The sequence below is a fragment of the Sinocyclocheilus grahami genome, unplaced genomic scaffold, assembly GCF_001515645.1.
Source record: "Sinocyclocheilus grahami isolate Dianchi unplaced genomic scaffold, SAMN03320097.WGS_v1.1 scaffold683.1, whole genome shotgun sequence".
Taxonomy (NCBI): Eukaryota; Metazoa; Chordata; class Actinopteri; order Cypriniformes; family Cyprinidae; genus Sinocyclocheilus; species Sinocyclocheilus grahami.
In genome coordinates this window covers 553139-567639 of record NW_015505862.1, presented here as the reverse complement: position 1 = coordinate 567639, position 14501 = coordinate 553139, and the positions used below count along the sequence as shown (strand labels likewise).

At 38.1% G+C, this 14501-nt stretch overlaps 2 protein-coding genes across 4 annotated transcripts in view; both read right to left on the bottom strand.

The window, feature by feature from the left end:
* Nucleotides 1-4111: 4111 nt before the first annotated feature.
* LOC107559402 (transmembrane protein 200A-like) lies at nt 4112-9726 on the bottom strand. 3 transcript variants are annotated; one of them, XM_016243211.1, is made up of 2 exons: nt 9431-9726; nt 4112-6535 (listed from the first exon to the last, which is right to left on the bottom strand). In XM_016243211.1, the coding sequence occupies exon 2, from the start codon at nt 6497-6499 to the stop codon at nt 5309-5311; it is 1191 nt and encodes a 396-aa protein (XP_016098697.1). In that variant the 5' UTR covers nt 6500-6535; nt 9431-9726; the 3' UTR covers nt 4112-5308. The 3 variants fall into 3 exon arrangements, with proteins under 3 accessions (XP_016098697.1, XP_016098699.1, XP_016098698.1); XM_016243213.1 differs by lacking the exon at nt 9431-9726 and adding an exon at nt 7142-7186; XM_016243212.1 differs by lacking the exon at nt 9431-9726 and adding an exon at nt 7030-7179.
* A 1285-nt stretch (nt 9727-11011) lies between these two features.
* LOC107559403 (serine/arginine-rich splicing factor 4-like) overlaps nt 11012-14501 on the bottom strand; it is a 19188-nt gene continuing 15698 nt past the window's right edge. The window contains exon 6 of the mRNA XM_016243215.1: nt 11012-12141. Within this exon, the coding sequence (XP_016098701.1) occupies nt 11682-12141 (460 nt within the window). The 3' untranslated portion in view covers nt 11012-11681. The remainder of the gene's footprint in view (nt 12142-14501) is intronic.

Genomic DNA, 14501 nt, shown 5'->3' with positions numbered 1-14501 from the left:
TATATACACACACACACACACACACACACACACACACTTTTTATTATTTTAATTTTGGGATTATTTTACCACCTTGTTACACTTGTGATGTTCCCTGTCAACCTACCAGCCTGCAAAACAAATTGCGTATAGATTTCTTGTTATGCTTAATTATTACCAAATATTAGATTTAATCTTTTTCAATCAACTTGTTTTCTTTCAAATCATTTTCTTTTTGGAACAGATTGATTGTTCTGAGCTCATGCACCATGCATCTTTTTGAGTGAATATTGCCAAAATCGTCCACAAATAATGCTTTTTTCACACAATAAAATGAGGTGCGTAAGCTCCGATCAACGAGGCCCACATTCAATCAATAAAATTTTTAATTAAATTAATTTTTTTTATATATATATATATATTTATTGTGTGTGCGTGTATGTATATATATATATATATATATATATATATACATATACATACACAAACAAATATTGAAAATATTAAACAGGATTTTAATAGAAAGGATTTTCAGCATAGCACAAGGGTTAAATACATGAAATAAAATTAAATAATTACAAATGAAAATTATTTTTTTTTATGTAGGACTTGATGGAAGCAATACAAAACAGTATTCATGACAAATGAATAATATGTTTGACATCGGTGTATATAAAATTGATAAAAACTAATTAAATCTAATATTATAAATCAGATTGCCACTCTAAATTCTGACTGGATGAGTCAGACTGCATATTTTAGAATATAGCAAATTGCAAAGTTGCTCAGCAAATGATAAACAATAACCAAACTTCACTTTTTGTCAAATAGTCATCATCATCTTGTTTGGGACATGCTCTGTATTTTCACGTGGCTTCATGTTTCTGTCTTGTTCTCACATGTAAGATAAAGCAGTTCTACCCTCTGATATATGCAAATATATCTACCGAGACATAGCAGTGCAGCAAAATGTCATCCAGTCCACACTGTAGCTGTATATAACGCCAAGCTGTGTAGCATTGCCATTGTTTGAAACATCATATTCAAATTCACACAGAGACAAATAACGGTTCTGCGCTTTAGTCCTCTGCTCTGCCTCCTCTCCACCTACATACAACTCTTCCTCATTGAATTTTTGGCAAAAAAGGCCTGGGTCTTGCCTGCTAGCTTTACAAGCTGTTAGAATCGCAGAAGCCATCTTGTAAATGACCAATTAAATGAGAAGAGATCACGAGAGACTGCATACCTGCCCAGAAGGAGCCATAAAACCCAATAAGGGGGGGGAAAGTTGGCCCCTGACAAAAACACTGCTGAGGATAATTACAGCAGGGGAATTTCTCTTCTCCTCCTCCTTCATCTTCCATTACAGAAACTGAACCATACGCACCAAACTTTAGTCTGCTTTTTTTTCTGTATGTTTTACATTCATCAGTTTGGAAGACAGTTATAACTTAGGAAGTTGGGGTATTTATTTTTATTTTGGTAAAATGTGCATGACTGTATAAAAGAACGTTATTCTTAGCTGCTATGACTGGTTACTATTTCGTTTTTTTTCGCAGGATTTTCTGCAGTCCTGTAGCATGACAAGTGAAAATATTCTATGTGGATTCCACAATGTAACACAAATTTGTTTCAGTTACACTTTTATGGTTCTTCTGTAATTCTGTGGTGTTTTTAGACATTTTAGAACTTCTATCATTAATTATTGAACATTGGTTTAGTATAACGTTTTATACTTTTTTTGAAAGATATTTCGCTTTTGCACGTATGGGAACATTCTAGACGTTTCTGTAACATTCTGGAATATTCTAATAAATGCTGCATGCATAATAACTCAAGTTATTGTGATCTGCCAAATTATCAGACTTTTGTAAGCCATAAGTCTTGACTTTTGAATATTTACATGGGCAAAATATTGGTTTACTTTCAAACTATTTCAATTTACATTTTTACTTTAAATCTATTTTAACTTTAAATTAGTAAGAACATCTACCTTTTCCTTAAAGGTAAATACATGTTAATAACATAATATTAATTCATTTACATATTAAGGTGTTGCTAGTAACAAAAGTGCATGCATTACCATAGTTCTGCAACACATATACTATTAGAAAATGTCCTGTTCACGTCCCAGCAGACACCTTAATATCAATTTGACATCAAATATTAGTCAAGACTTGATCGTCAGCTTGATTTGCATATTTGACCTGTTTCTTGACGTCAGTCTGATGTCTTTTCAACATCAATTGCCCACTGGGTCTTAATTAATTTTATAAGCATTATCTGTGAAAAGTGATTACCCTGATTCCGATTTCAGATTTTTTTCCAGCTTCATGTTACTTCTTAATTTAGAAATTGCTTCAAGAAAGGAAAAGATTAAAAAATGCTTTGCAAGTCACACTTCATTAAAGCCTGCGTAAAAATAATATACATTTTTTTTCTACAATGAACATACTGAAAATGATGCTCATCACAGAAATCTTCCGTTCATTCCAATGAGATGTTCTGTGAAACTTGTCTGAGCAACAGTTGATGAAGCAAAAAAAGAAAGAAAGAAAGAAAGAAAGAAAGAACGAAAAACATAAAACAGTTTACAATGGGTTGAGATGAAGTATATCAAGTCAGATTGCAGGGCATGGCTTGAAATGTCATGTCACTTAGTGTGAATTTCTTTTAGAAAGAAACCCATGACCCATGATCGACTACCAGTTGAGCTACAGGAACTAGTAATGATTGTTGCTTAAATTCATAATGTTGTGGCATTACATTTGGCATGCACTGCAAAGATTTTCCTCAGTATTCCAAAACAAATATCATCCTAAAATCAAAGATAGGATGGAGTATGAAAACCTCTTTTCCCTTTGAATCAAATAGATTTTTCACAGAAAACAAGTAAATGTATCATGGTTTAAGAAACTTGGAAACAAGACAAAAAATACAGAGGGAGAACATCACTTTTTTTGCAGTGTGATCAGAAATTACAGTCTAAGTTGTTTCCATATTCTAGATTTTGGGAGCAGAGCTATTTAAGACATTTTGTCAAATTCAATTTGGAAGATCGGAAACTGTGAAAACACTGTACTCGGTGTATGACATTCATCATGTACTGAGGTTAATGCAGGTGATATGAACTGGAGTTTGTCATTACCTCTTCCACTGTCCCTATCAATAAAAGTGACAAAATGTCCAAAAATAAACCTAGATTTGCATTTCCTAATGGAAAAGGCAGGCAAAACAAAAAGTAACATGATATTTAAAAAAGTCGTAAACCCTGATAGTAACATGAAGTGAAAGCTGTACAAATGTAAGAACAAAACATCCAGTCATAAGTCAGTTTGCAAATTCATACTGAATTCATTCTACATTTTTAACAATGGAAAGGGGAGATTTTCAGACTTTGATCATAAATGTGTTGAAAAGTTTGAATGGAGATTGAACAATAAGTAGTTTATACTGAATTAATTTCTTAAAGTTGGGTAGAAAAAAAACAATGTCGGAGTAGCCTAATATCAATAAAAGCACCTTGGAAATATATTCAACTAAAGCAAATCTCTTTCACACTGCTTTCATCCATCATCACTGAATCAGACCTTGCTTTTAAGGCCGAATGGCAGAGTGGTTACAAACATCAGACATCCATAATCTTGCACATACACATCTAACAAAGCGCATGGCTGAGTTCTTCTCCAATGCATTGCAATGCTGCATCAAGTAAATGAAATATGCGCCTTGTTTTCTGTTGTCTGCAGAAAACAACACACAACTCAAATCCTCTAGTGACTATGGATGGTTAAAAGATACAAGAAAAAAAGAACAATCAGTCAGTATGCAAATAGATCCAATCACAATACAGTACGCAAATATTACAACGTTATCGTTTGTTCAATATTGAATGTCATTCTAAAAGATATTTTCTAACCTGTATTCTGTCACCTTCATATATACTCAATTTTAGAAACTTCTATTTCTTTTTTTATGAGATATTCCTCTGAGCTGGAAATGTCATATGAAGAATCACTGTATATAAGATCTAGAAAAATTGTCACAGCTAAAAATGTGATTTATATGTTGCATATGAGTGTCCATTGACAAAGAAAGAAGCTTTTGGCTATAGCATCTACCAGTAGGGGTAAAAAATGCCGCAGATAAAAAGCCACACCTTGACCCCCTGATGCTACCTTGCATCAACGTAAAATCATGAACAGCAACCAAACGCTTACATTTAAAGTGGTTTTGTTTTGCCTTTTATTTGCAACACAGGCATGGGCATTCAGTTCAAAGGTGTTGTAAAGGATCTGATTGGTCAGTCAGACTGTGGATATTGCTCAGTATACATTGAGAACACACGGCAAATAACACAGCGTACCAAAACAGGCTACACAGACGAAATAGAGACAGGGTGACTGCCTTGTTTTTGTAAACAAAGTGAAGTTACACATTCTCACTGCAAAGAAGAGGGGCTCGGTCGAGCTCCACCCTTTAAAGGGAAAGCAATTACGTACCCGCATTAGTGCATGCAAAAACACTGATCACCTTAGTTAATGAAGCCAAGAGGGCAATGCGCCCTCATAGTCGATGTTTTTGTTTTTGTTTTTGTCACTGCCGGCAGGCAGAAATGGAAGAAAGGTGAAATACAAGAAGAACAGATACTCAGGGAAACCATAGACAAAAGATTTACAGAAACTCTAACTGAGGTTGCTTTACCTTAACCATATAAATGAACTCTAATGGACAATCCAATAGTAGACACGCAGTTTGGATGAATCCATTTTTTTGGTCAAATAACCAGCATTCTCCATTTTTTGGCCTTTATAACTATCAAAACCAGAGCCGTGCTTTTGGCTGACCTGAATTCGGAAGTCAGAAATGTGTTTACTTTGAATCTAGTCACTGCCGAGGTCTTCTACCTCGTAGATTAAGAAATGTTGTTTGCTGTGTCCTAGTAACAAGTAGGGCTTTAGCAACAATAACAAACGGATCCCTCCAATTGGAATCCATCCAATCATCTATGACATCACGAGCTGTTTATCACATTCCCATGACTGTAAAATACCTCCATCCCTAGCTTCCTTCAGGACGTGTGTTTATATTTCCATACCATCAAGTCTCCAAACAAGCTAGTTACAAAAACTAGTCAAGTGAGATAAATGGCTAGGTCTTAGAAATGAGCAAATTAGTTGGCCTCAAGGGATTCCAGAAATTGTGGAAAGAATATTCACTGGAAACGTGCACCCATTTGTTGGTTGGGTTATTCCAAGTGTATACTGCTATATAAGGCTCCTTCTGATCTGCCAAGCAATTGACCTTGATGTAATGATTAAACCTCGGCTCACTGGAAGGGACCTGAGCCGTAGCTTTTGTTCAACTGCAAGCACTGCTGCTCAAGCTGGTCCAGGAACTTGTCCACAGAGTCCTCTTTGTTTTCCAGCTTGAGATACTTCCTGGCACTTCCAAGATCGAGCTGAGGCCAGCTGCGGTGCTTCTGCTCTTCCACAGGTATAAGGTCAAGGCTTGTAATGCCAACCATGTTCACGCACACCTCTGAGCTGGACTGCCTTGGAAGCAGTCTATGGTGACCCGTCAAAGAAAAGGACTTGTCCTCTGGATGCAGTATTTGAGGTTTAGTCCTGTGGCTCATGCTGTAGGAGCGTCTGGGTGGGATGGAGAAGGTCTCCAAGTCCTCCCCACCCAGTGTGGACATCGAGGATGCGGTCATACAGTTGCTCAGTCCAAAGTGACTTTCTCGCCGCAGATCCAGTGCAGAGTTGGTCCCCCGTTCCTCTGTGCAAAAAACCTCCTTGCTGTTGTTGCAAGAGTTGGAGGTGTGAATCGAGGGCGTGGAGGAAGAGTCCTGATGATGAAGGACCTCAGTGTGCACAGGGTCTTGCTGCTGAATCCTGTCCTCCTCATCCATGCTCTTCACTTGCAGTAGAGGCTCCGAACTGGACATTTCTTGCAGGCAGAGGATGTTCAGATGGGCTGCAGGTAAACTGCTGACCCATTGGTAGTGGCTGGCAAGGGAGTTCACCTGCAAGAGGTCTGCAGAGGGCACGGCTGCAGAAACAGAGCAAATGACGCTCCGCATCTGCGCCAGAAGCATTTGAGTTTCCCTATCCCGATTCTCATAGAGTACCGTATTGGCACAAATAAGTATGAAGAGTCCCACTCCCATAATGACAGGTCCTAATAGTTTCATCCTTTCGCTATGAACCAGACTTGCTGCGGAAATCAGTCCTTTGGACCCTAATCCCCATCCTGATGCGCTTCCAGAGGAACCTTCCTCTGTCGTGTCCACTGATGATCGATGGGCCCTGTACGGCCAGTAGCCTGCCACGGCAAGAATGGTGCCAACAACAACAACCACTACCCCAAACACCAGAAAGGCACCTGGCATGGAACGGATACGCAGCTTTCCCTGGATTACACCTTCTTTCTTTCTCCTGGTGTGAAGACTGAAACGTGGCAAGCGCTGGCGGGAAGGTGTGGCTGACATCCGGCCGTGGGACTTCTGAGTCCTCATGACACAGGCTGGTCTGTAATGGTCCCTAATGGGAGTCTGAAAAGGTGAAGAGGGAAAGGTGAGATTAAGGTTAAGGTTGAGAGTTGACAATCATTCAGCAATGCATTCACATTTCTCATCTTAATGTTTGCATCAGATTCCTAAACAAATATGAAATATGTGCTACAACTACTATAACCCCTTGTTTACTGTAAACATTGATGCTAATGCTAATGGTCCTGGGATTTGTTTTTCTTTAGTCCTACTCAGACTTGTTTGTTATAATGGCTATTATTAATATTTAATCCATAGGGGCTTGTCTTGTTTTAAATAATTCAAGAAAACATGCACAGTGATTTCTACTTTACAGCCTGCAAAAAGCACTTAATACATGGTAATACATTAAAGGAATGTTTCAGGTTAAATACAAGTCAAGCTCTTGACTCATTTAACGAAATGTACGATTAGCCTGTGGACTTTAATTGTATTTGCATAACTGTTGGATGAGTTTTAAGTCAAATAACAAGAAAAAAGGCTGGCAATGTACGAACCAGTGCATCTTGCACTTTGATGGGAAAATCAAAGATAAATGGCACAAAGAATCAAAGATTTAGTTAAAATTTCAGAAACATAATGCAGCATGAGATTTTCAGAGATGTATACATAGAGCAGGAGTGCCAAATCCTGCTCCTGTCGATCGACTGTCCTGCAAAGTTCAGCTCCAACCCTAATCAAACACACCTGCCTTTAATTTTCAAGTGATCCTGAAGACCTTAATTAGTTGCTTCAGGTGTGTTTGATTAGGGTTGGAGCTGAACTTTGCAGGACAGTTGATCGCCAGGAGCAGGATTGGGCACCCCTGACATAGAGTAACCCCATTCTGATGGTGTACCACAAACAAATCATAGATTGTATTTAAATAAATCGTATAGGCTCTAAATATACTTAGAAGTAAAGTGGATGATGCTGTGTTTTATTGCAGTGAGAGTATTACCAGTCCCTCAAACAATTTGTAAACTGTTGCATTAGTTTAAAGGCATGACATATTTCTTTAATACACTAAGAGATAAAGTACCCAGCTGGGTTCCCAAAGGGAGCTCCAGATATTAAACAAGCTTAGTTGATTTTAGGTCATTTCTTTATGTTGTTGATTTTAACTTGAAGAAGAAACAGGTGTGCAGGGGAAACCTTGCGCTCATTGCATTGACCGAGGCAAAAATAAATTGAATCACTAAGAATCTCCAAAGTCCATGCCACTTTTGGCTGAGGAAGAATGTGGGGGGAAAACAACAGTCCATAAATGAGAAATTATATGTGGCTAATTCACTTTGGAATAACAAACGCTCCATTGGCAGAGGTTTCTCAACAACTCTGAAAATGTCATTTACAATTCCGCCAACTCACTTGGTTTGTTTAAACTCATGGGAAATGCATTGCATGTTCTGCTAGAATACTTAAATCAGATAGAACTTGTAAGCAACATGTCAGTAATCTAAAAATACAAAGTTAATGACCAAATGTAAACACTGAGGTTGTGGCAAAATCTGTATATAATAATAATAAAAATAATATGCAATTTTGGCACTAATTCCCTTTTGAAATTAATACTGCATCATAAACGGCTGAACTTCTTCCTTTACAACTACGCAAATGTCAAACTCCACAAGTAAAATGAGATGCACGCAGAAAAACAATCTATAGTACACGCATCTCGGAGCATATGTTTGGACTGATTCATCAAAAGGCTGGACTGATGAATTCCAGACCTCTTTTTTCCATTACCAAGTTCAGGTTTACTTTTAATGGCTGTTCACTCTGGTTTCCAAATGGGTGAAATTAATTATACAAGAGTATAAAACATAAACAGCAGATGTAGATCAATCGTTCAATCCAAATTGCGTTGAATGTTTCAAATTATTGTTTGGTTATTTGTACAGATTATTATTTAAGCACCCAAGTCATCTCTTTGCAGACAGGGCTGAACTTGACTGTCACATGCATTCACACTCAAATATTCCTGCCATCATTGGCATAAATGCATGTACAGTCTAAATTGATTGTGACAGACTGATTTCCAAGTTGCATGTAAAATGAAGAGAAAAAGTCTATTCAAAATCATTTTTGACATTGCAGTAATTAAGCCTCATGAAACATTGTTGTGGCTAATATCACACACACAAAAAAAACACTTTTTTCAATCCAAATTGCGTTGAATGTTTCAAATTATTGTTTGGTTATTTGTACAGATTATTATTTAAGCGCCCAAGTCATCTCTTTGCAGACAGGGCTGAACTTGACTGTCACATGCATTCACACTCAAATATTCCTGCCATCATTGGCATAAATGCATGTACAGTCTAAATTGATTGTGACAGACTGATTTCCAAGTTGCATGTAAAATGAAGAGAAAAAGTCTATTCAAAATCATTTTTGACATTGCAGTAATTAAGCCTCATGAAACATTGTTGTGGCTAATATCACACACACAAAAAAAATACTTTTTTTTTTCTTAATAAAGGCTGAATCTCCAATTCATTTGTGCATACGTATATAATGCACCATATATATATATATAATGTTAAAAAATGCACCAAATGTGATCCATAATTTTGTTGCAATTCATTATCTTTTCTGGACGCTTCTCAAAGATTGACCAGCTTGTGCTAAAATGATCGAAGACATCAAAACACCCCTTTTTTCCCTTAATAGTGGGTTCAATCTCAAACTCATTCGTTCTAATAAATATATGCCTCTCTCTGTATATCAAATGGAATTAAACAGTTCTATATTAAAGGCACCATTTCTCGATTTGCGTCCAAACTTGAGATTAGACTCCATCAACAACATTACAAATCTATCGACCTCTAATAAGGTCAAGTCAGTTGCTGTATTGATATCGTTCCTGGTTACAAATGTATCAAACGGCGAGATCTAGAGAATGCGTTTACTTGCCTTTGTTACAATGTATCGAGTCAGCGTTCCATCGTTCTACCGCGCTGCACACGCGTGCTCGTGATGTTCTTCACCCGCTGCGAAGTTTCGCGGTTCTCCATCAATCCAGACGCGTGAGAAGTGCCGCGCGTCTCCCATGACAGCTCTTCCTCTCCAGAAGAGGACACTGAAGGGTTAAAAGAACTGGCTTTCTAAAGGCAGATAAGGTAAATGTCGCTCCATCATCTGTGGTCACCGTCTGTCCGTTCACCAGTGTCCCACATTTCGTGTTCTCCCCTCAGAGAAGTGTTGAGGAGAGCGCCGCCTTCGCCGAGACTCGATGGAGTGGCCAGACTTCAGTTCGCTTTCCACACAGTCAGGCAGAGCACATTACACACACATTCAACAGGCTAGATTACTCTTTGTGGTTTTGAAGAGTGAAGTCTCTCCGAGCTTGTTGGTGGACATTAATATATATATATATAGGATTGTAATGTAATATTGAGGGAACAGAAGAGGAAAATGATATGGAAAAGCTGGCACACAAGTATATTTGACATACCAGATACCGGACAGCTTTTTCCCCCTCATCTCTGACTGTTGGCGACATCTCGTGGGGAAAGTTCATTTTTAACTGAAAAAATTAACTGAGGTCAATGGTGTCCAGGTTAGACTTCTCAAGCAAGAATGAGATTAGAGAGAAGACAGTGGGGAATTTAAAGTCTTTTTTCCCCCTTTTCAGTGTTTGGACAGCTTTTGGTTTCATTGAATGGTAAATAGCAGCACACCGTCGAAAACCATCTTTTTTTTCCCATATTCACACTGGTTTGGAATGAAATTAGTAAATTTCCTTTAAAAGGCAGGGTATGTGATTTTTCAAAAACGCTTTAGAAAACGGATTCGGGCCGAATCACAAAACAAACTTGTAGCCAATCAGCAGTAAGGGGCGTGTCTACTCGTGATGTGGAGGAGAGAGAGTTCAGTGCACAGGACGGATATTAGCTGAGCCGAGCGACAGAAAGATAGAGACGGCGGATAAAAAACCAAAAGAGGAAAACGTCTGCGGAACGATAAGGCAAGAAGTAGGACCCGTGTAAATATCGGATCAGCTTTCCAGCGCTGGAGAGAACTCAAGGAGCGGATGCCTGCGATCGGACGCCGGGGTTGCTTTGTTTCTTCTCGATAGCTGAGTAACACTGTGTCTACAACAGCTAAAGTCTGCCTACACTGGACGCAATCAAACGACGTTGAAAACCATTTGAAATGTGTGTCAGCACGTCATAAATAGAACCCGGCAGCAGTTTTCTGTCGGGGATTTGTTGCGCCGCGCCACTCACGTCCGTAGACACGGTGTAACATTGGTTTTACTTTGTTTCACAGAACTAATTGTTGCCTGGGTTGCGTACGTATATGTGGGGCGGAGCTATCAGAATAGAGGCAAGACCCTTTTGGGGTAGGGGCGTGTTTTAGTGATTTCAAATATCAACATTGGCTACCAGAAATCACTTACCCCACCTTTAAATAGTTTTTATACATTTGATTCTGCAATACTGGTAAACCCACCACAAAACACCTTTGTAAATGAACTGAATGGACACAGTATTGTGAGGCAGTGGTTTTTTATTATTTTTGTATGGAGAACGTTGTTGTAAAAAGACCATAAACTCTGCCCCAGCTCAACAACAACTATGGTACATTTCTAAATATACAATGCGAAGGCAAGGACATCTACTGTTGGTTTAATTTTATGAATAAAATATATTGCAAGCAATTTTAAAATAAAAACAACTAAAAATGATGCATAAGGTTAACAATACCAGTAAATACTGAAATGTGAATACGCAAGCAATTTCCCTAAAACTACCTATTTGACAAAAAAGGAAAAAAGGAAAAAAAAAAAATGCAGTTTGCTTCAAAGAAGAGAACCGTAGGGCAGAACAACATTTAGACACATTTAGACAAATTTCAGTCTATTTTTGTCATTTTCAAGAAAAATATTTAAAAACAAGATGCACCGTTTTGCTTTTCACAAAAAAGTAACATTCAGATTTGTTTTCAGATAATATATCTTGAATTCAGATTATTTTCTTACCTCAACCACAAATTGTCATTTTTTTATAGCACAAATCTAACCATTTAGTGACAAAAATTGTCAGTGGGGTAAAAAAAACAAACAAAACAAGATATATTCTTGTTTTAAAGATGTTTAGTTAGACTGGAAAACAAGAAAAAAAAAATGCCAATCAGAAATTTTGTATCTTTTTCTTTAAACTTAAGAACGTGACCTTGAGCGGGATCGAGATCGGGAATAAGACCGCGAGCGTGAATGCGAGCGAGATTTGGATCTGGATCTGGATTCCCTCCGCAGATCAGCATCTGGTGGCGTTTGAGATCTGGATCGAGAATGAGCTTTAGAGCGGTGCGGCCTTTCAGTCGCCCGGCCTTCATCGCTGCTCTTGTTTGCCTCCTGAGATTTGGACCCAGACTCTCGGGAGAAATCCTTGTCGTTCTCCGATTTGGATCGAGATCTGGACCGGGACCTGGATCGAGAAGAGGAGCGAGCCCTCTTGTTCTCCCGTTTGCTCTTTTTGCTCGGGGGGCTTAAGCTCGTGCTATTATCCCTAGCGCTTTCACCTCCCCTGCGAGCTCCATTACTGCTCTCCTCCATCCTACTGCTCCTGCCCTTTGCCTTCTTGCTGGTTGACCTGCTGCGTGATCGTGAGCCTGAGGCTCTGGAAAGAGAGAAATCCACATATTAGCTAGCACCTTTGAAGCCACACAGCAACTAAAGCAATTACTGCCCTCTAGTGGATTCATGCATCTAAACTGTGCTCATACTACTGTCATAAGAATGTAGAAACTTGAATGTGAAAATTTGCAATTCAGAGCATATCATGTGTAGGAAAGGAAGTTTTTGCTTTCAGGCTCAAATACTATTTTAGTGAATTTGAGCACTAATCAATATTGAGCACTGCTCCTTGTAGAAGTAAAAAAAAAGAATTTTAAGTGTATTGGAACTAGGGCTGGGCGATTTAGCTAAAAAAAAAATGTATCAATTATATAATGTTTCATATAGTATTGATAACTATTGACTTTTTTTTACCTTTTTTAAAACAGTGCAATAAAAAAAGTTTCAATTTAACCACTGTATTTTTAATTTATCCAAATTAAGACAAACAACAAATAATTTTTTGTTTTAACAGTCAAACAGAAATTTTTTTTTTTAAACAAATATCGTCTTTGTTTATTCAGATTAAATACGTCTTAAAGAAACTTTTGGCTTGTCTCCTGAGGCCACAGGAGGGTGCAATGAGCAAAATAATGCAGCGCATTAAATTGTCAATGCAATGAAATAACGGTCTATAAAAATGTGCATAACGTCTAAATTAACAAATCAAATATAATTCCGTAAAATTGCATAAACAATTATGAACAAAACAGTATCATCTATTTATGCATTGCTCAATACAAAAATTGCATTTAAAAACATGACGCAGTGAAATGGAATAAACCTCCACAAATTCACAACATATTTTCTAAAGGTTTAAAACAGGGGTGCCCAAACTCGGTCCTGGAGGGCCGGTGTCCTGCAGAGTTTAGCTCCAGCTTGCCTCAACACACCTGCCGGGAAGTTTCTAGTATGCCTAGTAAGACCTTGATTAGCTGCTCCAGGTGTGTTTGATTAGGGTTGGAGCTAAACTCTGCAGCACACCGGCCCTCCAGGACCGAGTTTGGGCACCCCTGGTTTAAACTCTTAACTTTGCATGGCTTTCAAAAAAAACCTTTGCATTGGTTTCGGTTTTAAAGGGGTGGATGATTGCGATTTCATATTTTTAACGTTAGTTAGTGTGTAAAGTTGCTGTTTGAGCATAAAAAATATCTGCAAAGTTACGAAGCTGAAACAAGTTACTTCCCAGGTTCGTGATGTAACAAACCCAGATAAACCCCGCCCTCGGGAAAAGGCAGCTAAGGGGGCGAGGCCATGCTGTGCTGCTTTAGAGAAGAGGAAGAGAAAACTAGGTGCACGTAAAAATCTGTTCATATATGAATCACGATTCTGTCTTCTAACGATTCTAATGGATTCACAAGTTTCAAAATCAATGTTCTAAAGCAACGGTTCTTAATACTGTTCCTCACGTCCCCTGCTCTGCACACGCTCTGCATCTCTCTCGCTCTCATTCAGCTTAGCTATAACAATTAACTGTTCCAATTATACACTTTTCACATAGCTATGAGAAGCGTTAAACATGGATGTGCGTGCAGTTGCCGTACTATACTAAAGCTTTAATCAGGATAAAACCGTATATTAAAAGCTAACAAGCACTAGGGCTGTGTATCACCAGCAAAGTCACGATACGATACGTATCACGATACGGGACTGCATTGAATTTCACCTCAGAAGAGTTTAGTAAAACAGCTGGTTTATTAAACACTACATACTATAGGGCCATTGCTAACTATTGGCAGAGCAGGCAGTTGACCTCTGCATTATGAAGGGCCTCCATAACTGTACCACAGTACAATATAGGTAATGGAATATGTTTCATGTTTATATTGTGCACTCCCCACCAGGTACAATATTCTGATTGTTTGCATCTTGTTTTTAAGCCCATAAATAATAATGTACTCTTTCTAATAAATTTATATTGTAATGTACTCATTCTAATATATTAAAAAATCATATTTACATTGCTGGTAGGTTATCATAGCACAAATTAACACTCTCTACATTTAAAAAACTAAAAATTAGAAGAGTTCTAAACTAATGCGCTGTCTTCTGTATCTAACGCACACACGCTCAGCCACTCACACAGATCACGTTGCGGCCGCACTCAAGACATTCAAGAACAAACTTTTTAGCTCTGCCGCCTGCCTTGCAATTTTATCAACTAAATAGCTTAATCGCTTAAGAGCTACATTATCTTTCTCAGCAAGAAGCTGGAAACATCATTGTTTCTAATGGAATTAAAGCCACAGCTTCACAGTTAGAGAAATGCGGCAAAACGGTGGTAATTCATACATACACAGCCTCTCTCGCTCCCTCTCATAAATGAACACTTGATGAATTACACTTTTCTGAGAATAGAATAGT